This window comes from Xenopus tropicalis, chromosome 3, assembly GCF_000004195.4.
Source record: "Xenopus tropicalis strain Nigerian chromosome 3, UCB_Xtro_10.0, whole genome shotgun sequence".
Classification (NCBI taxonomy): domain Eukaryota; kingdom Metazoa; phylum Chordata; class Amphibia; order Anura; family Pipidae; genus Xenopus; species Xenopus tropicalis.
In genome coordinates this window covers 90,680,697-90,706,847 of record NC_030679.2, presented here as the reverse complement: position 1 = coordinate 90,706,847, position 26,151 = coordinate 90,680,697, and the positions used below count along the sequence as shown (strand labels likewise).

The 26,151-nt window shown below is 40.7% G+C and overlaps 1 protein-coding gene across 2 annotated transcripts; it reads right to left on the bottom strand.

The window, feature by feature from the left end:
* Positions 1-574: 574 nt before the first annotated feature.
* Positions 575-22,520, bottom strand: kti12 (KTI12 chromatin associated homolog). 2 transcript variants are annotated; one of them, XM_012966570.2, is made up of 10 exons: positions 22,314-22,520; positions 21,234-21,394; positions 20,458-20,509; positions 14,712-14,764; positions 13,317-13,372; positions 11,940-12,019; positions 2,663-2,822; positions 2,470-2,532; positions 1,665-1,733; positions 575-1,153 (listed from the first exon to the last, which is right to left on the bottom strand). In XM_012966570.2, the coding sequence occupies exons 1-10, from the start codon at positions 22,517-22,519 to the stop codon at positions 1,010-1,012; spliced, it is 1,044 nt and encodes a 347-aa protein (XP_012822024.1). In that variant the 5' UTR covers position 22,520; the 3' UTR covers positions 575-1,009. The 2 variants fall into 2 exon arrangements, with proteins under 2 accessions (XP_012822024.1, NP_001016291.1); NM_001016291.2 differs by having other exon boundaries at positions 578-1,153; positions 22,314-22,340.
* Between the last annotated feature and the right edge of the window lie 3,631 nt (positions 22,521-26,151).

Below are 26,151 nucleotides of genomic sequence, written 5' to 3'. Positions count from 1 at the left end.
GAGCACAAGTACAAGAAAATATCATGTTTCCAAATACTAGAAAAAAAAAAAAAAGATTGTGACTTGTGACATGCCCTTGTATTACTAAGTAATATTTTTGTTTAGTTACACTGGTATGTAGCTAAAAATCAAAAACTGACCCAAGCACAGCACAAGATTACATTAGTGGAAGCTTCAGCCCAAAGACAATACACGTTCATACCCAGCAAAGTCTTTAGTGAAGTATTACCCACTGCTAGCAATGACCAAATCTGTCCAGTTTCACTTCATCAAAGACTGCAAAACTGCTGAAAAATGTGCGAAAGTGAAAAACTTGCAAAATACAGTTACCAAACTTTTTTTTTTTTTTTTTTTTTAACGTGTGTGACAATTTTAACACAATTTTTTCTCACACCAAATACATAAAAGTCAATGGGTGGTTTGTTTTTCTGAGAATCTGTTGTGGTGAAATCTTGCTGCAGTTTTGCAAAAAAATGGCTAAATTCTTCATCCCTACCCACTTAATCTACTGGGATAAAAATACTCTGTCCTGTCCATAACTTAAAGGAAGTTGGAGACAAGGACTTCAAACATATTATTGATTAAAATGTATATTTTATTAGGTAAAAATACTTATGTGAAATCAACCATATTATTGGGTCCAAATTTTACCATAAAACTAGTTGTTAAATATTGCATGTATGAGCAAAAAACTACCAAACAGAAAAAAAGTCTTTTGGCAGCATAAAATCTGTAATTTGTTAAGAGAAAAAATGTATATCCCCTCTTGAGCATTAGCTCATGCATAAAAAAATAAATACAACTATAAAACAAGCAAAAAAAGATGAAAATAAGCAGAAAAGGAGAGTGCTGTAAGAAGGTTACCGCAAGCAGCTTGTTTTTTCTGTTGTTCAAAGGCATCTGTAGAAACCCCAACTGAATTTCAGATATGAGATCCCATACCTGTTTTACTTTCTGTAGCAGTGTAAGAATAAATATGAAATACTGCCTACAGGAGGACTCCTCATTATCAATGGATACTTTGGTTTAAATACTGTACAAACATGTTGGCAAGTTGGGAGATATTCTCATTGGGATGCAATTTAGTGTAACTGATGAACTGTTGGCGGAGTCTCCGCAGCTCAGACATGCTCAGGATTCGTGGTAGCTGCACGTAGGATTATTAAGGAAAATAGACATGTTGCTTCAAAATATATACACAGTGTCATTAGAACTGTTCCTATAGACCAACAGAGAAATACCCATCTGCCTCTATATACACTCAAAATATTTTTTTTATAACATTTCACCTTTTTTTATAGTGGCACTGTACTGCAGGCCTTTTGTTCAGTATTTACTCACTTGGCCTGTTGCTGGCAATCAAATGTAATACGACATCTCTTATTCATTTCTCATGCATGTATGAAAACTGCAGATAAAGGCCGCAGCAGCAGAAAGATAATGGAATTTTCCCCACTGCTGCTGTGTAATATAGTAATAAAAACTATAGCATAAAAATCACAATAGACTCCCTTTAAAATAAGGGAGTCAAAAGAAGTCACACACCAGGCTGATTCCTAAGTGTACTAAACAATCAGACTGGTTTGACCACTGTTCCTAGTAACAGTAAACAGTCTACACAAACCACATATAGTCAGACATATCACTATTATTTCAAAGGATATTTTTTCGCTGGCTCCAGGTACCATGATGACATCTCCTGGAACACTGGTTTTCTGAGCATTCAGCACAGTCTGTATATAAGAAATGTTAAGATGCATATAAATGCCATTTACTCCACTCTGCAAAATTAAGTTAAAGGCTCATGTATTGTCTACATGTCCCGTAATTCAAGATTGTGTTACAGGTGAAATAGACAAAGTAATTATACATATAGGATTATACATATAGTCATATTCTTCCCGTGCAGGAACCAATACAGTACTTTTCATATTGTAGTACAAGATACTGGCTACATCATATTGTAGTACAGGTATGGGATCCCTTATCCGGAAACCGGTTATCCAGAAAGTTCCGCATTACGGAAAGGCCATGTCCCATAGACTCCATTATAAGCAAATAATCCTAATTTTTTAAAAATGATTTCCTTTTTCTCTATAATAATAATAAAACAGTGCATTGTACTTGATCCCAACTAAGATATAATTAATCTGTATTGGAGACAAAACAATCCTATTGGGTTTATTTAATGTTTAAATTATTTTTAGCAGACTTAAGGTATGGAGATCCAAATTACGGAAAGATCCCTTATCCAGAAAACCCCAGGTCCCGAGCATTCTGCATTACAGGTCCCACACCTGTACCTAAAATTCTATGGTACTTCTGAGATTAATGTAGACATGTAGATCTTTAAATAAAACATTGCCTTTAAAATGAAAGGGGATACACAGTAAAAATAAAAATATTTGGTAAAAAAAAAAGTGACATATGCCATGGGTCACCGACATGTCACAAATATCAAACACTCACGGTCACAACTTCTTGAGTCACCTTGTCTAGCTCATGCAGAAAGTTTGTGGAGGACAGTGGTTGCTGTTTGAAAGACAAACAAATGTAAAAATAATAACACAATGCATATCATACATATTATATATATATACAGATAAAGACAATATGAGAGAGAGAGGTTCACAGAAAGTGAGAAGGGAGATAGGATACAAACCATTTGAGTTGACTGGTTCGGGGGTGGTGCCTTCCTGTGAAAAATTGCATTGCAGATCTGTTCAAGTGGAAGCTTTTCATCTTTATGTACTGTGAAAAGTGGGCTGTCCCACCGATTGCGGGAATCTGGAAATTCAAATCGCTGCACTAAGGCATCAAATCTGTGGGTAAAAGTACCGTATATACTCGAGTATAAGCCGATCCGAATATAAGCCGAGGTACTTAATTTTACCTAAGAAAACTGGAAAAACGTATTGACTCGAATATAAGCCTACCCTAGGGTGGGAAAATGCAGCCGCTACGGCTACGTTTCAATAATCAAATAAATAACAGATAAATAAATAATAGATAACAAAAATGCTACAGCAGCAGATAAAAGCAAGTTTGGGAAGGCTAAGGAAGCTGCTACTAATTATCAAGTACTTGACACAGTTCACATGAGGGGTTGTTACTAGGGCAAAATAATTCTTGATGCTGGACTTAGAACAAATTTATTTTTTTTAATAACAAGTTATTTTACCACTTACTGACTGGCTCGTTGTGCAGATACACTGTAGGCATTTAACACACCCTATATAGCATTAGTACTGTTTTTTTTTGTTATTTTCTATAATGGTGTGTAATACTAAGTAGGGGTCCAGATTACATCTGTATTAGCACCATGGTTTTACCTTCTTGCGCGCAACCTTGCTATCCCTTCTCTGCCCCCCCAGCCCCTCGCTATTCCTTCTCTGCCCCCCCAGCCCCTCGCTGTCCCTTCCCTGCCCCCCCCAGCCCCTTGCTGTCCCTTGTCCCCCCCAGCCCCTTGCTTTACTTGCAGCCCCAAGAGTATAAAGATAAAATAGCTGTAAATGACAGCAGGCAGAAATCGCAGTCGCACAACTGGTGGGAAATAAGCAGCAAGCAACTTACCGGCTGCCCAGCCAAGGTCACGGCGGCTCTATATCCTGCTCAGTGGGAAGTGGAGAGGAGTCTTCTAACTCGGCCTGAAACAGTCTGGATTCTAAACTGCCGCGCTTTGTCAGGTAACCCTTTCACCACCAGACGGACGGATGGTGTTATCTCCTTGCGCGGCCCCCCCTGTGAATGGACATGCGTTGTGCGTCCATGTGTACCTGTGCGCGTGGTGGAGATAAAACCATCTGCACAGCAAAGCGAGTCTGCACATCGATGCACGCCGCCCGGTGGGGGTGCGCGCAAGGAGGTAAAGCCATCATCTGCACAGAGAGTGAAAGTCTGCCTATCGATGCACGCCGCCCGGCCGTCCATTGGGGGGTTGCCCGCAAGCAGATAAAACCATCTTCAGAGCAAGTGAGACACTGCACATCAATGCACGCCGCCCGGCCGTCCACAAGGGGTGCGAGCAAGGAGGTAAAACCATCTGCACAGCGAGTGAGAGACTGCACATCGATATACTTGAGTATAAGCCGAAGGTTACTTTTTGAGCACATTTTTAATGCTCAAAAACTCGGCTTATACTCGAGTATATACGGTAGGTTAGTGCTGGTGAACATGACAATGAGAAAGTCTTAGAGGCTTTTATTCTGGCAATGTATATAAATGCACAAAAGTATGAAACAGTCACATTTAAAAGAACATTCATACATTATAGCATCACGGAGGCACGTTTATTAACATTCTCATTTTCTTTGTTTTAGAAACCACGAGTAAATTAATTTCATGAGTCATTTATCACACAGACCTAATCGCACAAATGCCAGCATCAATGAAAGCTGGAAACCTTTAAAACCAAAAAGCAAAGAAAGATCTTCCAGTTGTAAAAGGGACATCTGCCATTGACTTTTATACATGATCTCGACAGGTTTTGGATGGCGTAATTTAAAGTTTTCCTTTAGTAAATGCCCTCCTTAGGTTAAACAGCAGACTCCATTAAATTATGTTTGTAATGACTATAAAGCATAAGTGAAGTTCAGGGAAAGTCCCACATATTGCAATTTTTTTTGGCAGTAAAGGCAATTGAATAGGTTTCATTTAGGAATAAACCAAATGCACTTTTTTTGGATTCAGGTGAATTTTAAATCATTCATGAAGGATTTTACCAAATCCTCAACTGAATCATAACCGATAAAGTCTGTGCACAATCACGTGACCATAAGAATTTAGATTTGGTTCAGTCTGGCACTTGTCCTGCTGAAAATAACTTGCATTCTGCCAAATCACAAATCACAAATCCGGGATTTGGTACATTTAGTTTCATTATCTAAGGACAGAGGGCTACTGTATGCTAATCAAACATCTGTGCCTAATACCTAATTCAGTTTGCTCAATTATTGCACTTTATCCCAGTTACATTGTCTTTTTGATACATAAGCTTTTAACTCTTTTACTGCCAAGCACGTATGGCATACGTGCTGGCAGTAAAAGGGCTTAAACGCCAACGACGTGTCTCATACGTCGTTGGCGTTTAAGCGCTGCAGAGGGCTTCTAACAATGACAGCCCCCCTGGGCAATGTGCCAGGGGGGCTGTCATCAGGGTCCTGCGAGCCGATCGCTCGCAGGACCCTCCAGGAAGCAGCAGACGCGATCGCATCGCGTCTGCTGCTTCCTGCTTCCTCCCTCTCCCCCAGCGCCGGCCCAACTGAGGAAGGAGGCGATCGGTCTTCAGGAACAGGTAAGGAGTTTTTTTTTTCTTGCATTTACACACTTTTACACACTTATACACACATATACATACATTTATACACACTTACATACATTTACACACACTTACAGCACACATTTTAGCATTTTTTTTTTTTTTTTTTTCATTTTTCACACTTTTATACACTTATTTACACTCATATACACACTTACACACTATCACACAACTTTTACACATGTACACACATGTATACACAAACACTTTGGTTTTTTTTTGTTTTGCTTTTTTTTTTTTTTTTTTTTTTTCATTTTACCACTTTGTTTTTATTTTCTTTTACCTAAAAACTGTTTATTTTGACAGCGTAACTATTGGATCAGATATTCTGGCCACTAATTACACTGTCATGTAACTTATTTTGTTGTTTCACTGATTTGCACAATTTTTGTGGTTTTATCACATTTTATCCCTATATAAGTGTTCCTGATCTGTTTTTAGCGTAGCTTTGCCAGGTGTAACTTTGGTGTACAAAAATAACTTTACCTATTTTGAATTCATCAGAATGTGTACTTTCCAAAAATATATGGTTTTGTGGGGGTCACTGTATAGTTAGGGGAAGTTTTGGCACATAATACACTGACAGGGGGCTCTGTGTGCAAAAGCTGAGCTGGCAGGCGAGAAATCCTTATGCGCTATTTTCATTTAGGGTTCAGTACATACTGCAGACTTTGGTATATCTATGCATATTGGGCATCAAACTGTTCAGTAGGCCTCTGGTGTTCCTATTTGGGGTGACTTGCCTTTGTACGCAAGAAATTGTGTGAGATAAATGCGACAAATTGCAACATTTTTAGGCGATTTTCTGAAATGTCATAAAAACCAATAACTTTAGGAAAGCTCTGCAGATTGGTACTTTGGTGTAGAAAGGACTCTTTACCCTTGTTGGATTTGTCAGAATGTGTACTTTCCAAAAATATATGGTTTTGTGGGGGATCTGTATAGTTAGGGGAAGTTTTGGCACATAATACACTGACAGGGGGCTCTGTGTGCAAAAGCTGAGCTGGCAGGAGAGAAATCCTTATGCGCTATTTTCATTTAGGGTTCAGTACATACCGCAGACTTTGGTATATCTATGCATATTGGGCATCAAACTGTTCAGTAGGCCTCTGGTGTTCCTATTTGGGGTGACTTGCCTTTGTACCCAAGAAATTGTGTGAGATAAATGCGACAAATTGCAACATTTTTAGGCGATTTTCTGAAATGTCATAAAAACCAATAACTTTAGGAAAGCTCTGCAGATTGGTACTTTGGTGTAGAAAGGACTCTTTACCCTTGTTGGATTTGTCAGAATGTGTACTTTCCAAAAATATATGGTTTTGTGGGGGATCTGTATAGTTAGGGGAAGTTTTGGCACATAATACACTGACAGGGGGCTCTGTGTGCAAAAGCTGAGCTGGCAGGCGAGAAATCCTTATGCGCTATTTTCATTTTGGGTTCAGTACATACCGCAGACTTTGGTATATCTATGCATATTGGGCATCAAACTGTTCAGTAGACCTCTGGTGTTCCTTTTTGGGGTGATTTGTCTTTATCTGATCTTTATCAAGAAATTGTGAGAGATAAATGCGGCAAATTGCAACATTTTTATGCGATTTTCGAAATGTCATATAAATCTGCAAACTTAGGAAAGCTTTACAGCTTGGTACTTTGTAGCAATAAGAAATATTTACCCATTATAGATTCGGGGGGATGTGTATTTTCCAAAAATATATGGCTTTCTGGGGTGAATGTACTTTTTTTGTAGCATTATCCCACATAAAGGATGTAAATGTGTTGATTTTGCAGGAGCTGAAATGATAGATCATATGGGGGTATGTTCCCATTGGGGCCCCTACATGCCACATACTTAGGTAAACCTATACATATTGGGCATCAAACTGTTCAGTGGACCCCTGGCGTTCAAATTTAGGGTGTTTTATCTTGGTACCTATGTGGGAGATAAGATGCTGCAAAGTGGAAGCTTTGAGGGGATTTTTGGAAATGTCATCAAAATTGCTAACTTTAGAAAAGCTGTGCGGCTTGGTACTTTGGAGTAGAAAGACATGGGTACCCATTTTAGATTCGGGGGAATGTGTACTTTCCAAAAATATATGACTTTCTGGGGTGAGCGTACTTTTTTGTAGCTTTATCCCACATATAATAATGTAAATGTGTTGATTTTGCAGGAGCTGAAATGACAGAAATGACAGTTCATATGGGGGTATGTTCACATTGGGGCCCCTACATGCCACATACTTAGGTAAACCTATACATATTGGGCATCAAACTGTTCAGTGGACCCCTGGCGTTCAAATTCAGGGTGTTTTATCTTGGTACCTAATGCTATGTGGGAGATAAGATGCTTCAAAGTGGAAGCTTTGAGGGGATTTTTGGAAATGTCATCAAAATTGCTAACTTTAGAAAAGCTGTGCGGCTTGGTATTTTGGAGTAGAAAGACATGGGTACCCATTTTAGATTCGGGGGAATGTGTACTTTCCAAAAATATATGACTTTCTGGGGTGAGCGTACTTTTTACTAGCTTCATCCCACATATAATGATGTAAATGTGTTGATTTTGCAGAAGCTGAAATGACAGAAATGACAGTTCATATGGGGTATGTTCACATTGGGGCCCCTACATGCCACATACTTAGGTAAACCTATACATATTGGGCATCAAACTGTTCAGTGGACCCCAGGCATTCATATTTAGGGTGTTTTATTTGGTTACTTTATGACCTGTAGGAGATAAGATACTATAGACTGGAAGCTTTGAAGCGATTTTTAAAAAAAATCACAAATTTTGATAAAAACCAATAACTTTAGGAAAGCATTGCGACTTGATAGTTTGGAGTAGACAGACAGTTGTGCCTATTCTGTATTCCCCAGAATCTGTTCTTTCCAAAAATGTACAATTTTCTGGGATAAACCTTCTGTTAGTGGAATTTTGGCCTTGAAATCCAAAGTATGCAGTTTTTTTGGAGCAGTGCTTTGGGAATTTGGTAGTGTACTGCTGGGAGTTTTTGACCTATACAAGTGAGAAATCTCCATAAAACTATATATATTTGGTATTGGCACGTTCAGGAGACATGGGACTTTCCAAATCAGTTGTATATTCGTGCATAAAATAATTTTTGTTTCTAGTATGTGTGATTATATTATGGAAAATTTGATTGTTTTTTGCATTTTTAGACATTTAGAAGCCTATATCTTGTTACAGAATTGGAATTACACAAAAATTCTACCATATTTTGAAAGCTTAGGTTGTTCTGAAAAAAACGATATATTGTTTTCCTTGGTAAACTAAAAGTCCCCCCGAGGAAAGGCCCCTAAAGTGAAACAGTGCAAAATGTTCAAAAACTGTCTGGCAATACAAGTTCCGCTTTGACCAAAACGGCTGGCAGTAAAAGGGTTAAAAACATAGATTATATGCATAGAGCTACTATTCAGTCTGTTTACATCACAATGACTGTAAGGCCGTACATGTTAAGTGGCCATCCCCTTAAAGGACATGTAAACCCTACTTTTTTTTTTTTTTTGCGCTACCATCTATTTAAGTTGGGCACATCACCCCACCGAAACCACACCATTTGTAATACATATATCCCCTCCATTCACCAAACAAATAGCAGCTTTAATTTTCCCTCTCACACATCTTCAATAACATTTACATCTACAAACAGCACATGTGGACTCTAAAGTTCATGCTATAAAGAATGCAAGCTTACACTGGCAGAACATACTTTTATAAAAGGTTCTGCTTGGATTGAGCACTGATTATAGTGCTTAAGCTGAGCTCAGGACAGGAGGTTAGAAGAAAAAACATGTTTCTCCAGCACAGAGTGCACAGCTGGAGCAGAGGTTTTGGGAAAAAAACAATACCATCTCTTCATTGGCTGTTAGACTGGAGCCTGTGTTTATTAACCTGGGTCGAGAGCATGTTCAGTTAGTCAAGAGGGAGGAGGTTGAGTGGGTTAGAGGACGAGAAGGAATCCAGTGATGAAGAGGATGCTGCAGCCTTACTGTTAACATTTCAACAATGGGAGTGATGGGTATTTAAAGATTTCAAAGAGGTTGTTAGCCGATTACATATTTTGTTTAAATGTCTTTTAAACATTTGTTAGTAAATAAATCTCCAAGTCACTGGGCACCCTTTTACTTAAGTAAAACTTTATATTATATGCATGGACTGTACACAGAATTCTTACATCTATCTGCCTGTTGCATTATATTAATGCTCAACCAGGCTTTCACCAAAGAGCCTCAACTGCGAGTACCATTTACCATTAATTGGAAGAAAAAGATTATGTTTACAGAAATGGAATCTTTGTACAGGATAACTTAGTATTCTCCTCGTCTCAGCCTAATCTCTAAACATCTGAAAATCCTATTCTCTCATCTACAATTCAATGAGCTGCTTGTTGAAAAAAAAGATGTACAAGAATTCCTTCCACTGCACTGGCATCTTTGAACTAACCTATTCAGAAATATGTACATCCCTGTCGTCCTCCAGAGATATACATACATAAGCCTGTAGCCTAAAGCAGCTTCTAATGAATTATTCTGTCTGCCTACCACACAAATCTGCAATTACCCCAACTTTGAAAAAAGTGGATGTTGCACAGAGTACGCAAACTTAAGATAATAACAATGCAACGCAAAAACATTTTTGACAGTGGCACAGCTTAAGGAGGAGAATGAGGGGACCTGGTAAGGAACCATGATTTTCCACCCCTTACTGGCTCTGGTAAAGGGGAGCAGAAACCAATAGTGTGGGTGGTGGGGATGAAAGTGGGCCCCAAGTGATGCCACTGGTTCTTTCCTTTATATGGGTAGTTTAAGGACTGCTAACTAGTTTGATTACATCACACATTGAACAATTCTTTTAAAGCACACGTAAACCCTACATTTTTCTCCCATGTATAAAAGTTGGACACATCTCCCCCTCACAAACTGCATGATTTGTACTGCATATAACCCCTTAGTTCGCTAGCACCATCACCTATTTCTAATAAAAATAGCAGCTTTCACCCAGCAGCCATTTCCCCTCTCACACATATACATGTTTCTCCAGCAAAGTGCACAGCTAGAGCAGTTTCTATGGAAACCAGCGATGCCATCTCTTCATTGGCTGCTAGTTTGGAGGGCGTATTTAGTAACCTGAGTTGAGAAGAACTGTGCATGATCAGTAGCCAAAGTAAATTACCGTATATACTCGAGTATAAGCCGATCCGAGTATAAGCCGAGGTACCTAATTTTACCTAAGAAAACTGGAAAAACCTATTGACTCGAGTATAAGCCTAGGGTGTCACCAGTAGGACTGGTGCGAGTGAGCCAGCACACAAAGTGTGCTCACACTTTGGTTTAATTGAGTATCCCAAAAATTGCCCCCTGTCTAGCTTAAGAAATATATATGGTATAGTGTTTTAGACAGTGGTGGCCTAAGAAAGGTACTAGAAAGGGACTAGACATGGTGGAGTGGGCAAAGTTTAGGAGAGACTGGAAAAGGCAAAGAACGGGAACAACTGGCCTGACAAGTGCAGGACAGGTAGGAGCAAGTTGGAACAGGCATAAAACAGGACAGACAAAACCAGGACGGAACATTTAGATAATCCCCTACTCAGGCTGGCCTTCCACTAGTATCATGGGATTCCAAAGTCTATATTGATTACCAAGAAAAGCACATTTAAGATTAGCAGAAATAGTACAGGAGTTGGTGCAGCCATTGGTAATCTGTGATGTTCTACCAATGCCTAAGGTAATAAAAACAGCAATGACAATAGCCCTTTCCAGTTTGATACTATAAATGCATGGATTACAAGTGTCGGTGAAACAAAATAATTTTTTATTAATCAGAAACCATCAATCTAAAATTCTAAGATAAAGTTTCCCCTGACTCCTACATAGCAAAATTGTTTAGGATTAATTGCATACTGCATATACTGCAGGCCATTACTGGAGGACTTGTGTCCCTGCGTACCTGCGCCCGTGCTCTCCCTATGCCAGCTTCCCAGAACGCCATCCTAACTGTGCGCTCTGCTCTTCACCTGTGCGCGCTTCTGATCTGCTTGGCGCCGCAGTCGCGCCAGTGACGTCACGTGCCCCTTCAGTTACTCGTGGCCTGATCTTAGACCTTGTAAGATCAGGCCACGAGTAACTGAAGGGGCGCGTGACGTCACTGGCGCGACTGCGGCGCCAAGCAGATCAGAAGCGCGCACAGGTGAAGAGCAGAGCGCACAGTTAGGATGGCGTTCTGGGAAGCTGGCATAGGGAGAGCACGGGCGCAGGTACGCAGGGACACAAGTCCGTGGGGGGGCACATCCATACCATATACTCGAGTATAAGCCGAGGTTTACTTTTTGAGCACATTTTTAGTGCTCAAAAACTCGGCTTATATTCGAGTATATACGGTAGTAAGGGAAGGGGGCCGAGTGAGTTAGAGAAGGAGAGGAATCCTTAGCAATTAGGGAATGCTGCAGTCTTACTATTAGAGTGCCAGTATTTAAATATTTTAAAGAGGATGTTCACTGATTTTTTTTTTGTTGGGGATTAATATTAGTATTAGCCAAAAGTATTTGCATTTATGATGAGGAGTGATGCCTGCTTTCATAACTGCTGTTTAAGAAACTTAAATGCTTACATTTCTTGATTATATTGCTCATTTTTGTCTCTGTTCTGGTTCCATGTGGAGCTGATCTCAGGGGCTGTTATACAATGAATCTGCAGTAGAGTAGAAATCATCAGAAGGAGAGAGATAATCAATTACTTCATCAAGAAATATCTTAAATTAAAACCAAAAATGGGTTGACATAAAGATGGGGCTTTTCTCCTTCTTTGGCAGGAAAATGTAATCTGATTGCATGCAGGTTTTCCCCCTGGATATTAAAATGGCAGATTTTTGATTAATAAAGAAACAAATACATTCTGTGAGAACCTAATCCACCTTTATTGCAAAATTGTCATCTATACAAAAAAAACATTTTTGCGAGGACGAGTGGGAAAAAAAACGCCAAATGTGCCAAACTAATAATCTCTTACCTAAAAATACAGAGGGCTGTAATTAAATCAAAAGGTACATTAACCTAGTATTAGTTAAGGGGGGGGTGTACACTTATGCAACCAGGCTTTTGTAAGACTTTTTTTTTTTCTTTTTTCACTAAACTGTTTCTAAATTGTTGTTTACTTTTTTGTATAGATTGCAATTTTACAATAAAGGTGGATTAAGTTCTCACAAGGTTTATCTTAGGTTTCTTTTTTTATTAAACAAAAACCTGCTATTTTACAGGGATATGTAGACTTTTTATATCCAGTGTACTTATGGCCTTTTCTGAATCACTAGCATTTGCTTATTGTGGGGTGCTGCAAATTGTACATCAGCAACTGCCGCAGGACTAATCATTGTTTAACACTTGTTATGAGCAAAGGCAGGCATGGATTTGCAGTGAATTTCCGCATTTCACCATTGGCGAAATGTTTTGCAAAATGCAAATGCGTTTCACAAATTTTTCGCCATTTCTCAAATTTTATGGCGAAGGGAAACGGGACAGATTCGCTCATCACTATTCAACACAGATTTGTGTATTTTTCTGTACACAACCCTTCCCCCCTTTCTTAACCACCCATTATTAACTTCCTTCAGGTACAGAAAGATAAGATTTTACAGCGCCAGCTCATGGGCAATTTTTAAAATACTTAAGTCAAAATTAGGTATACTTTAATTGGCAAGGAAAACAAATTTGGGTCTAATGCATTCCCAGCATACTATGCACAACATCCAAATTAAGCTTAGCTGACTGCTTAATTAGTATTTTAGATTAAATCCACAAAATATAAAATGTACAGCCCACAACCCTCTTTAACATCTAGTTGGAAAGGAAAGCAGCACAGGGCTGCCTATAACTACAATAATGGGCTGACAGTTGATTTGATCTGAAATACAAATAATATACTGAAAGTTTCTAAGCAAAAAACTAATTAGCCTGCATGTTACATTAGCTTCATAATGTGGGTGACATACCAGGCAATGTGGAGTCTGAACATGCTTAATCAAGCAGAAGAGCTCATATCTGTAACCTAAAAAGAAATGGACACTCAGTACAGTTTGCTTAATATCCGTATACATGTAGCATCTCCACATTACAGAAACTCATGTTTTTTTTTTCTTTCCTTCTTAAGTCACAATATGAATTTCTGAAACTCCAAATATTTGAATAACTGTAATACAGATATGGAATCTCTTAGCTGTAAACCCAATATCCATAACACTCGAGTCCAATTTAATCATATAATTCTAATTTTTAAACCATAACTTGTATGTTATGGTAACTAAGCTGCATAAATCAATAATTGTGCCAAAACCCAGGCCCCCGAGCATTCTGAATAATAGTTTCCATTGAAAATGTATAATGGCTCAATAATGCAGCTCATGTTGGTCTCCTTTTCTTTTCTTTATCCTCCCCCAATCCTACATGACACGCATGCGCATAATAAGTGATCTGGAACACTCTTCATTATTCTCATTCTTAGAGTCCCAACATGTACCCTGAACCAGGAGCTCTCTCCTCTTGCAGGCAGCATAGCATTCACTAGGAGCAAACAGATTTTCCCCCTGGCTTTATTAGCCTGCATATCCACTGCAGGAAAAAGTCTTACTGTGACGGAGCCTTTTAAGGTACAGCGATTCCAATTATGGATAACTCCCTCATGCTGAAAACCCCAATACCCAAGTAGTCTGGATAACAGATCCCATACCTGTATGGCTCTATACACTCACCCACATGGCTGTAGTTATCTACCTTTGTCCCAATGTGTTCAGAGCACATCAGTGAAATGATCACAGTATATTTTTTTTTTTTTACTGTGCAGTTAGCCTTGGCTACTCATCCTGTGGCTCTACAGAGATGTATTTGGTGTCATTCAGCCAAGAATGGAATAGTCAAGTGTTCTAGTGAGCTAGCCAGCTGCCTTTCACTGATACACGTTACATATGCTTCTCCACAGCTGCAGAGGATCTAGTTTTACAAATTCCTGCAATCATTTTCCACTTCTATCTTATGAGGCCTCTAGAATCAATTAGGCAGGAAAGCTAGATAGTCCTTGCAGCCATTTCTGCTAATAAAGACCCCTGGTTATATGAATAACCGTGTGTGGATTGAACAGAAGAGTAGATGGCAAGGAATAATAGCATTAAATATTTTAACAGATGATATAAGGGGTTCTGTAGCCTTGATGATAAAAAGTATTGTCTGTTGAAATTTAGCATTACTGCTATTTTGTGTCTGTGTGCATGTACTTTATCAGTTTCGAGAAACTGCTGCAAGAGAGACGTTACAGTAAGCTTAACACAAATATCATGATCTACCAAAAGAATATTTTAAGTTGTTCTGGAAACATTGGCCACATCTGCTGTCACCTTTAATATAGTTGGGTGAATCCAGAATCACAACCTCTTCTTTATTTAACTTCCTAAAGGGCAAAAAAAGAATCCAGTTAGAAAATGCATTAGCTATTACATTACATTAACATTTATTTATAAAGCGCCAACATATTCCGCAGCGCTGTACAATAAGTGGGTTACATACATTGGACATACAGAGTAACATATAAAGCAATCAATAACCGATACAAGAGGTGAAGAGAGCCCTGCCCAAAAGAGCTTACAATCTACAAGACATACAGGGAAAACAAAGTGAATGAGGTATGAGTGACTTGAAAAGGACAAAAATAATGGCACAAAAGCAAGGTAAAGATTATCTAAGGCAGTGCTGTCCATCTTCTGTGGTGCCAAGGGCCTGAATTTCTCTAGCATACATAGTGGAGGGCCGCTAATGGAAGCCTGTTTGACCACTCCCAACTTTTTAGACCACACCCACTTCAAACCACACAAGACCATGCCCACATTAATGATGGTAGTGCAGCAAAAACCCAAATGGTTGGTGCTTACTGTAGGGATATCCCCCTTTATTCATATGTGAAAGAATTATGTCATATTAAGACACACCCTTAAATCCATATGCCTCCTCCTCCCCTATGGATAGCACAGCAACCCCCACAACATAATTACACACCTTAGGGACCATTTAATGGCTATTTCCAAAAAACTCCCAGAACAAACCCCTGCCAGGTTCACCTCCCACAGGCAGCATAGGGCAGACAGAGTATGGCACACACAGGCAGTACTCTGCCTGCCCTATGCTGCCTGTGTGTGCCATACTCTGCCTGCCCTATGCTGCCTGTGTGTGCCATACTCTGCCTGCCCTATGCTGCCTGTGTGTGCCATACTCTGCCTGCCCTATGCTGCCTGTGTGTGCCATACTCTGCCTGCCCTATGCTGCCTGTGTGTGCCATACTCTGCCTGCCCTATGCTGCCTGTGTGTGCCATACTCTGCCTGCCCTATGCTGCCTGTGTGTGCCATGCTCTATCTGCCCTATGTTGTCTGTCTGTGCCATACACAGTACATACAGTGACACAATGCTGGCACTGCTCCTACAGTCTGAGGTGTGAAGAGGTGAACAATGTGGGTGATTACAGCCAAAACCTGAGGTGTAAACAATGCAGAGATTAACCCTTTCACTGCCAAGACCGAAGGTACTACGTCGTTTTAAAAAAAGCAGTTACCTGCCAACGCCGTAGTACCTACGTTCTTTCAGGCAGAGCGCTTCTCTCTGCATCGGCGGCAAAAGCCGCCGGTGCAGAGAGACAGATGTGCCCCCAACCCCTTCGGCAAGGAGCCGAGGGGGTTGGGGGGGATGGCCCTGCGATGCGATTGCCGCAGGACCATCCTACAAGCAGCAGATGCGATCGCATCTGCTGCTTGTACTGCTTCCTGCTTCCCCCCTGAGCCGCCTCCTACCTACTTCCTCCAGACGGCTGCAAGATTGTTGGAGCAGGGAATCGATCTGATCTTCAGGACAGGTAAGTGTGAGTTTATTTTTATTTATACACACTTTTACACACACTTACACATATTTATATACATTTATACACACATACAACACAATTTAGCACAGGTTTTTTGTTTTTTTCCACTTTGCACACTTATATACGCTCATATACGCTCATATACGCTCATATACGCACTTTCACACAACTTTTACATGTGCACATGTATACACAAACTCACAAAAATTTTTAAAAATTTTTTTAAAAAATTTCCATTTAACTTTTTTTTTTTTTAATTTCCCCCAAAAACTGTTTATTTTGACAGCGTGACTATTGGATCAGATATTCTAACCACTAATTACACTGTCATGTGACTTATTTTGTTGTTTCATTGATTTGCACAATTTTTGTGGTTTTATTGCATTTTTATCCCTATATTAGTATTCCTGATCTGTTTTTAGCGTAGCTTTGCCAGGTGTAACTTTGGTGTACAACAATAACTTTACCTATTTTGAATTCATCAGAATGTGTACTTTCCAAAAATATATGGTTTTCTGGGGGTCTCTGTATAGATAGGGGGGGTTACTGGACATAATACACTGACAGGGGGCTCTGTGTGCAAAAGCTGAGTTGGCAGGCGAGAAATCCTTATGCGCTATTTTAATTTTAGGGTCAGTACACACTGCAGACTTTGGTATATCTATGCATATTGGGCATCAAACTGTTCAGTAGACCTCTGGTGTTCCTATTTGGGGTGACTTGCCTTTGTACGCAAGAAATTGTGAGAGATAAATGCGGCAAACTGCAACATTTTTATGTGATTTTCTGAAATGTCATAAAAACCACTAACTTTGGGAAAGCTTTGCAGATCGGTACTTTGGTGTAGAAAGGACTCTTTACCCTTGTTGGATTTGTCAGAATGTGTACTTTCCAAAAATATATGGTTTTCTGGGGGTCTCTGTATAGTTAGGGGGTGTTACTGCACATAATACGCTGACAGGGGGCTCTGTGTGCAAAAGCTGAGTTGGCAGGTGAGAAATCCTTATGTGCTATTTTCATTTTGGGGTCAGTACACACCACAGACTTTGGTATATCTATGCATATTGGGCATCAAACTGTTCAGTAGGCCTCTGGTGTTCCTATTTGGGGTGACTTGCGTTTGTACGCAAGAAATTGTGTGAGATAAATGTGGCAAACTGCTAAATTTTTATGTGATTTTCTGAAAAGTCATAAAAACCACTAACTTTAGGAAAGCTTTGCGGCTTAGTACTTTGGTGTAGAAAAGACTCTTTACCCTTGTTGGATTTGTCAGAATGTGTACTTTCCAAAAATATATAGTTTTCTGGGGGTCTCTGTATAGTTAGGGGGTGTTACTGCACATAATACACTGACAGGGGGCTCTGTGTGCAAAAGCTGAGTTGGCAGGCAAGAAATCCTTATGCGCTATTTTCATTTTGGGGTCAGTACACACCACAGACTTTGGTATATCTATGCATATTGGGCATCAAACTGTTCAGTAGGCCTCTGGTGTTCCTATTTGGGGTGACTTGCCTTTGTACGCAAGAAATTGTGTGAGATAAATGAGGCAAACTGCAACATTTTTGTGATTTTCTGAAAAGTCATAAAAACTACTAATTTTTAGTGTACTTTCCAAAAATATATGGTTTTTAGGGGTCACCCTACATTTCTGCAGCTTCTACCCCTCATAAAACTGCCGTGTGTTTATGAATTAGGTAAAGATAAGCCATGAAATTAGTGTGCACAAGGTATATTTGGGGGTATATTTGGGTGCCATGTGCTTTGATAAACCTATGTACAGTGGGCATCAGTAGACCCCTGGGGTTCATATTTAGGGAGGTTTGTCTTGGTACCTAATGACCTGTATGCTGCATAGTTGAAGTCTTGAGGTGATTTTTGGAAATGCCATAAAAATCGTCAAACTTATGAAAGCTTTATTGCTTGGTACTTTGGAGTAGAAAGACATGGGTACCCATTTTAGATTCGGGGGAATGTGTACTTTCCAAAAATATATGACTTTCTGGGGTGAGCGTACTTTTTACTAGCATTATCCCACATATAATGGTGTAAATGTGTTGATTTTGCAGAAGCTGAAATGACAGAATTGATAGATCATATGGGGGTATGTTCACATTGGGGCCCCTACATGCCACATTCTTGGTTAACCTATACATATTGGGCATCAAAATGTTCAGTTGGCCCCTGGCGTTCATATTCAGGGTGTTTTAACTTGGTACCTAATGCTATGTGGGAGATAAGATGCTGGAAACTGGAAGCTTTGAGTGGATTTTTGGAAATGTTATCAAAATTGCCAACTTTAGGAAAGCTTTGCAGCTTGGTACTTTGGAGTAGAAAGACATGGGTACCCATTTTAGATTCGGGGGAATGTGTACTTTCCAAAAATATATGACTTTCTGGGGTGAATGTACTTTTTACTAGCATTATCCCACATATAATGATGTAAATGTGTTGATTTTGCAGAAGCTGAAATGACAGAAATGATAGATCATATGGGGGTATGTTCACGTTGGGGCCCCTACATGCCACATTCTTAGGTAAACCTATACATATTGGCCATCAAACTGTTCAGTGGGCCCCTGGCGTTCATATTTAGGGTCTATTATCTTGGTACCTAATGCTATGTGGGAGATAAGATGCTGGAAACTGGAAGCTTTGAGTGGATTTTTGGAAATGTTATCAAAATTGCCAAATTTAGCAAAGCTTTGCGGCTTGGTACCTTGGAGTAGAAAGACATGGACACCCATTTTAGATTCGGGGGAATGTGTACTTTCCAAAAATATATGACTTTCTGGGGTGAATGTACTTTTTACTAGCATTATCCCACATATAATGATGTAAATGTTGATTTTGCAGAAGCTGAATTGACAGAAATGATAGATCATATGGGGGTATGTTCACATTGGGGCCCCTACATGCCACATACTTAGGTAAACCTATACATATTGGGCATCAAACTGTTCAGTGGGCCCCTGGCGTTCATATTTAGGGTGTTTTATTTGGTTACTTTTTGACCTTTAGGAGTTAAGATACTATAGACTGGAAGCTTTGAAGCGATTTTTAAAATTTTTTACAAATTTTGATAAAAACCAATAACTTTAGGAAAGCATTGTGACTTGATAGTTTGGAGTAGACAGACAGTTGTGCCTATTCTGGATTCCCCAGAATCTGTTCTTTCTAAAAATGTAAATTTTCTGGGATAAACTTTCTGTTAGTGGAATTTTGGGCCTTAAAATCTAAAGTATGCAGCTTTCTGGAGCAGTGCTTTGGAAATTTGGTAGTTTACTGCTGGAGGGTTTTGATCTATACCAGCGTTTTTCAACCACTGTTCCGCGGCACACTAGATGTTGCCTGGTGTGCCGTAGGCAGGGCACCAATGTACTAGGGGGGCACTGCTCTTGGCACCAATGTACTAGGGGGGCACTGCTGCTGGGAACCAATGTACTAGGGGGGCACTGCTCTTGGCACCAATGTACTAGGGGGCACTGCTGCTGGGCACCAATGTACTAGGGGGGCACTGCTGCTGGGCACAGAGTTAAATTTTTTAACATTTTCTAATGGTGGTGTGCCTCGTGATTTTTTTCATGAAACAAGTGTGCCTTTGCCCAAAAAAGGTTGAAAAACACTGATCTATACAAGTGAGAAATCTCCATAAAACTATATATATTTGGTATTGGCACGTTCAGGAGACATGGGACTTTCCAAATCAGGTGTATTTTCATGCATAAAATATTTTTCGTTTCTGGTATATGTGTTTATATTATGGAAAATATTATTTTTTTTCATTTTTTAGACATTTAGAAGCTTATATCTTGTTACAAAATTGGAATTACACAAAAATTCTACCATATTTTAAAAGCTTAGGTTGTCCTGAAAAAAACAATATATTGTTTTCCTGGGTAAACTAAAAGTCCCCCCGAGGAAAGGCCCCTAAAGTCAAACAGTGCGAAATGTTCAAAAACTGTCTGGCAGTAGAAGTTCCACTTTGTCCAAAACGGCTGGCAGTGAAAGGGTTAAAAGGTATGAACAACACAGGGATTACATGTTTAAACAATACAGGTGATTACAGCCTGAATTAGGGGGTGTGAACCATGCAGGGGGCCAGTTAATCTCAGTACTGATACCATTTAAAGCTTCTTACACAAAGGTAAGCCATCAAAGTAGCCAGATAGGTGGGGGGCCACACAGAGGGGGGTCGCGGGCCACCTGTTGGACAGCACTGATCTAAGGCATCATATACCTTTCCACTGCAGCTCTCAGAGATCCCCTTAATTCTTTCTCTTTTTTGGAGTCTGGAAAAATGGACAAGAAAAGGTATTAAGGTATGCTTTCACTTCTGGGGATATCACATCATTGTCAAGGAAGCATGGTTACATAGCTGTAATGACAGCAAAAGCTGGGGTCCAAGAAGATATTTCACAAGTATATGGGTACTACTATGCCATGCTGCACAGCACTCTTGATTCACACTTGTAAGTAAAGCATACTTCACTAATAGATTGTAATGAAGTAATTCACCACTAGCTGTTTCTTGAGACATGTATTCTGGCACTATAAAACACTAAGGGCGAAGATGCATGGGGCGATCCTGAGGGTGAAGATACATGGAGCTACTTAATTCGGTCAGATAACTATAAAATATGCACATGTATTTTGGGACCTACAATGTATTTCTAGGAAGTCGCTTTTGCATGATTTGTGCCTGCCAACTATTTCATGTGCTTTATCCTACAGTTTCAGTCTGAATATTAGTTAAAGATTGTTAAAGATTGTTGCATTTAAACATATAATCGATATCCACACATTTGTGGGAAGAAGACTAAAATCTGAACATGTATGGCCACCTTCAGGCCTAAATAAATGTAGCCTGGCCTCAGTGATGCAGTAGGTAAGTTAGCTGTTCGCAAACAACTCGATGAAGTGTAACAGGCACTGCATCTTTATCAGATTCCTTACTTTACTTAGATTCCTTAAAATACACCAAAGTATTGTCTAATCTTAAGCAAACTACTTTACCTGCATAGACAGCATTCCTGTCCACGCCTAGAACATGGTCTCCAATTATATGAACTTTTCTCCCACTCTGCTCCAGGTGTTCCTGCAGCTCTTGTGACCTGCTGCTTTTACCACTGCAGGGAAAGCCACACAGCACAACTAGAGGCATTTCTTCAAACGGCCTATAGAGGATTACGAGGGGAAATCATTGTGACAAATGAACTATCAATTGCAAATGTATGAAAATGAGGGTAAAGATAAGTTCTGTATTTTTCTTAAACAAAAGCAATTTGTGCTAAAATTCTATTTTTGGAATATTTAGGGAACCCTAAATGAAGAAGATATGGATGGGTAATGTAACCCTGAACAGAGAATTTTATGCACCTCAAGACTGGGGGCCACATTTATTTCTTTACCTTAGTTCGAAAGACAAAGTTCCTACATTGGTAAAGACATAGGATGAGAATTAAGTGGAGTGTGCTTTAAAGCCTGACATTACCATATACTTTCATAACATGCAGGCCATTCTCTCCCACTTTATAAATGAGCATGACTCCTTCCACAGATGGCAAACAGTGTTGTGGCGCTAGTACTGCTGCTATGAAGCATTGGAGCCTTGGGTGTGATTCTGAACAGGGGACTATCTGACTAGGAACCTTCAATAACAGCACCCAATAAAGCCAAGGTGGGGAACTTGGAGATGGAGGAAGCAGTGCTTCCCATTAGCGGTCAGTACAGTGCTCACCCCACAATATGTTAATGGAACTCCATAGTAACTTTGAATATCCTAATACTTTACAGTAGCAATCACTTTTTATATAATATCCCCTAAATGAATGTCATACTGAGGGAGAGCTTTATATTTGCACCCTAATAAAAAAAAAAAAGTCAATAAAGGAGAAGGTAAAGCCCAATCAGCAGTGGAGTGTCAAATTCTAATAAACTCAGGTAGCACTGAGAAACAGCATTATTTTCTGTGTGTATGCCATACTTGCATGCAAACTGCACAGAAGGACATAATGCGACATTATTTGCTAGTATATCATGCCCCTCTCATTTAACTGTATAGTTCCCTAAAAAATGGTTTAGAATACATTTTACCTCTTGAAAATGTAATTACTGTCAGAGCTACAGAGACATCCTCTCTGCTCCCGGGCTGAAATAAGAGCAGGACGCGTGTTTTCATGCTCCCACAGGAAGTGGTCATAACTGTGATTGACAAGCAGAATCCTGCAATAGCAGTGCAAGTCCCACCCCTCTCTCTCTCTCTGTGTGTTCCTCCCTCCGCTTGTAGGGAGAGAAGTCATTGATTATTACGATGTCTGGTGAGGAGGTAGAAGCTGTATGCTAGAACAACATGCATATGGATCTCTCGCGTTATTTAGACCTATATATCGGTTTATGAATTGTACACTAATGCGAACTAACACTTCATATGAATTCTGAATGTTAGATTTATTACAGACCTTTTTCTTGTTACATAGAAAATGTGTTTATAACTGTGCACACTGTCGAGGCAATTAGGGTTGCCAGATTTTCTAAAAACAAAATGCCAGCCTTCCTATAGTGTTTTTATTACTTTCTTTTTAATAATGTTGGCAGCAAACATCATTTTTACAATTGGGCTGCTAAAATATGGACCAGGCGATGACCCTAGAGGCAAAAATCTTTTGTGTACTGTACATTGCACACTGCCTTTCTGCTTTGAAAAATTACAGCTCGTCCCTGCGCTTCATTTTGGAGAACAGAGACCCACAGCTGCTCTGATGAATACTGTACTTCTTGCATTAAGCACTGCTGTATTCATGGTGGGGAGAAGCATGGAGGATTGTGCGCCCCTAAGGGTGAAGACACACAGAACTACTAGTAGCAGCTACTTGTTGTGGCTACTAAAATAGACAATGCTGATAATTTACTAATAATTGTCTCTAGGTGTGTTTTATCAGAGGCAATTCTCCGTATTGTCAATGGCAGGGGATTTTCTGGAGTTTAGTAGCCATGACAAGTAGCTGCTACTAGTAGCCCAGTGTGTCTTCACCCTAAGTGGTCATTCACATCTTTCTGGGTCTTTGTAAACTAATCCTTATATGTTTTTATTACACAGAAGATAGTGGAACGGTTGATGAATTGTAAAAGAATTTAATTAGTGTTGTAGAACTACAACATCTTATGGATTGAGGTTGTGTGCATTCAGGTGAAACCCTAAGCAGAAAAAGGCAGTATAACTTGGTGTGGTTAAGTCATATTTATTTTTGATGTATACCATACCTCCCAACATTCTAAAATCAGAAGGAGGGACAAAAATGTCTGCCGCGCGTAGCGCGGCAACATTTTTTAGGTCACGCCTACTTTATGGCCACGCCCCCCCTAAACAGGCCCATTTTACAAAACCACACCTGAAAAGCATAACATACACAAAGTGCACCAGAAGACAGACACGGTGGCCCCAATCATTTTATGACATATTGTGGCCCTAAGGATTTCATTATGCACTGTGGCACCTGTATTTAATGACAGACTCATGACAGACATTGGTAGCCAGGTGTTATGTTTTGCTCCCCCAACATCCTCCCCAACATACTTCAGCCCCCCCAACATCCTCCAGCTCCCCCCAACATCCTCCCCAATATCCTTCAGCTCCCCCCAACATCCTTCAGCCCCCCCAACATCCTCCCCAACATCCTTCAGCTCCCCCAACATCCTTCAGCTCCCCCAACATCCTCCCCAACATCCTTCAGCTCCCCCAACATCCTCCCCAACATCCTTCAGCTCCCCCAACATCGTCCCCAACATCCTTCAGCTCCCCCAACATCCTTCAGCTCCCCCAACATCCTTCAGCTCCCCCCAACATTCTTCAGCTCCCCCCAACATTCTTCAGCTCCCCCAACATCCTTCAGCTCCCCCAACATCCTTCAGTTTCCCCCAACATCCTTCAGTTTCCCCCAACATCCTTCAGTTTCCCCCAACATCCTTCAGCTCCCCCCAACATCCTTCAGCTTCCCCAACATCCTCCCCAACATCCTTCAGTTTCCCCAACATCCTTCAGTTTCCCCCAACATCCTCCCCAACATCCTTCAGCTCCCCCCAACATCCTTCAGCTCCCCCAACATCCTTCAGCTCCCCCAACATCCTTCAGTTTCCCCCAACATCCTTCAGTTTCCCCCAACATCCTTCAGCTCCCCCAACATCCTTCAGCTCCCCAACATCCTTCAGCTCCCCCAACATCCTTCAGTTTCCCCCAACATCCTTCAGTTTCCCCCAACATCCTTCAGCTCCCCCAACATCCTTCAGCCCCCCCAACATCCTCCAGCTCCCCCAACATCCTCCCCAATATCCTTCAGCTCCCCCAACATCCTTCAGCCCCCCCAACATCCTTCAGCTCCCCCAACATCCTCCCCAACATCCTTCAGTTTCCCCAACATCCTTCAGTTTCCCCAACATCCTTCAGTTTCCCCCAACATCCTTCAGTTTCCCCCAACATCCTTCAGCTCCCCCAACATCCTTCAGTTTCCCCCAACATCCTTCAGTTTCCCCCAACATCCTCCCCAACATCCTTCAGTTTCCCCAACATCCTTCAGTTTCCCCCAACATCCTTCAGCTTCCCCAACATCCTTCAGCTCCCCCAACATCCTTCAGTTTCCCCCAACATCCTTCAGTTTCCCCCAACATCCTTCAGTTTCCCCCAACATCCTTCAGCTCCCCCAACATCCTCCCCAACATACTTCAGCCCCCCTAACATCCTCCAGCTCCCCCCAACATCCTCCCCAATATCCTTCAGCTCCCCCAACATCCTTCAGCCCCCCCAACATCCTTCAGCCCCCCCAACATCCTCCCCAACATCCTCCAGCTGCCCTTACCTTCCTCCAGTGTCCTCCCCAGCGTCCCCCTGCTCCTACCACCACCAGCTTCCTCGGCCCCAGGGCTCTTCTTCTCATCCTCGTGACGTCACACGCACATCTCCCCTTAGCGCCGCAGCTTCTGCACTGTGAATGCCTTTATGTTAAAACTGAAGTGAGCGGCGCAGAAGCTGCGGCGCTAAGGGGAGACGTGCGTGTGACGTCACGGGAGCGGAGCCCTTTAAAAGCGGGACAGATCGGCGCCTATCCGGGACAGCGGGACAGGGTGGCAAAAGCGGGACTGTCCCGCGTAAAGCGGGACAGTTGGGAGGTATGGTATACACCTTTATTTTGCACAGCTCTGGAGCATATGCTGGGGCCTTATAAATACAAGATAATAATAACATCCACATGATATAAGTGTATGCTGTATAGGGGTTCCCCTTAAAAAGTGACAGCAACTGTGCAGGGCAGAATCCACTATGCGACGATTGATTGATCGATCCTAGCCTTCCTTCTGTATAGGAAGGAGTCAGGCTAGGCTCGATCAATCGATCGTGGCATAGTGATTCTGCTTCTACATCGCCGTATCGTCCTATTTCAAATGACCGGAAGCCAAGTTTTAGCAGGTATTTTCTAATAAAGCATTCAAAATAATAAATGGTGTGCAGGATAGGGCTATTATTGGGGCAAGGTAGAATAGATTTTTTACTTAAAAAATTTTAGTGTTACTTTTCCTTTAAAGTAAGGAGTAATATTTGGTTGGGAAAAGGCCTCAAGGAAAAGTAGCAGGGGAGCATGCTCACAAGATCAAATGGGCAAGAGGTATGTCAGAAGACTCTAGGGAAAGTGCTTTGTTTTAGTTATCTAGTTCTTACTAGATACTGTTTACATAGCAAATAATTCACTCTACCATTTTAAATTTTATTCTTGAACCAACAAATATATATTTTTTAGTTGTAATATTGGTGTGTAAGCAGCCATCTCAGTGCATTGTGTGAGTCTGAACTTTCAGAAGGGGCCAGCACTACACATTAGAACTGCTTTCAGATAGCTATTGTTTCTCTTACTCCTATGTAACTGGAGGAGTCCCAAGCTGGACT

Excerpts from the sequence above, each read along its gene's own strand:
- kti12 (XM_012966570.2), bottom strand. The coding sequence starts at position 22,519 with ATGACTTCTCTCCCTACAAGCGGAGGGAGGAACACACAGAGAGAGAGA. Across the intron at positions 14,765-20,457 it reads CTGAGAGCTGCAGTGGAAAG|GAAGTTAAATAAAGAAGAGG; the intron begins GTATATGATGCC and ends TTTGCCCTTTAG. Across the intron at positions 1,154-1,664 it reads TACCTGGAGCCAGCGAAAAA|GTGCAGCTACCACGAATCCT; the intron begins ATATCCTTTGAA and ends TAATAATCCTAC.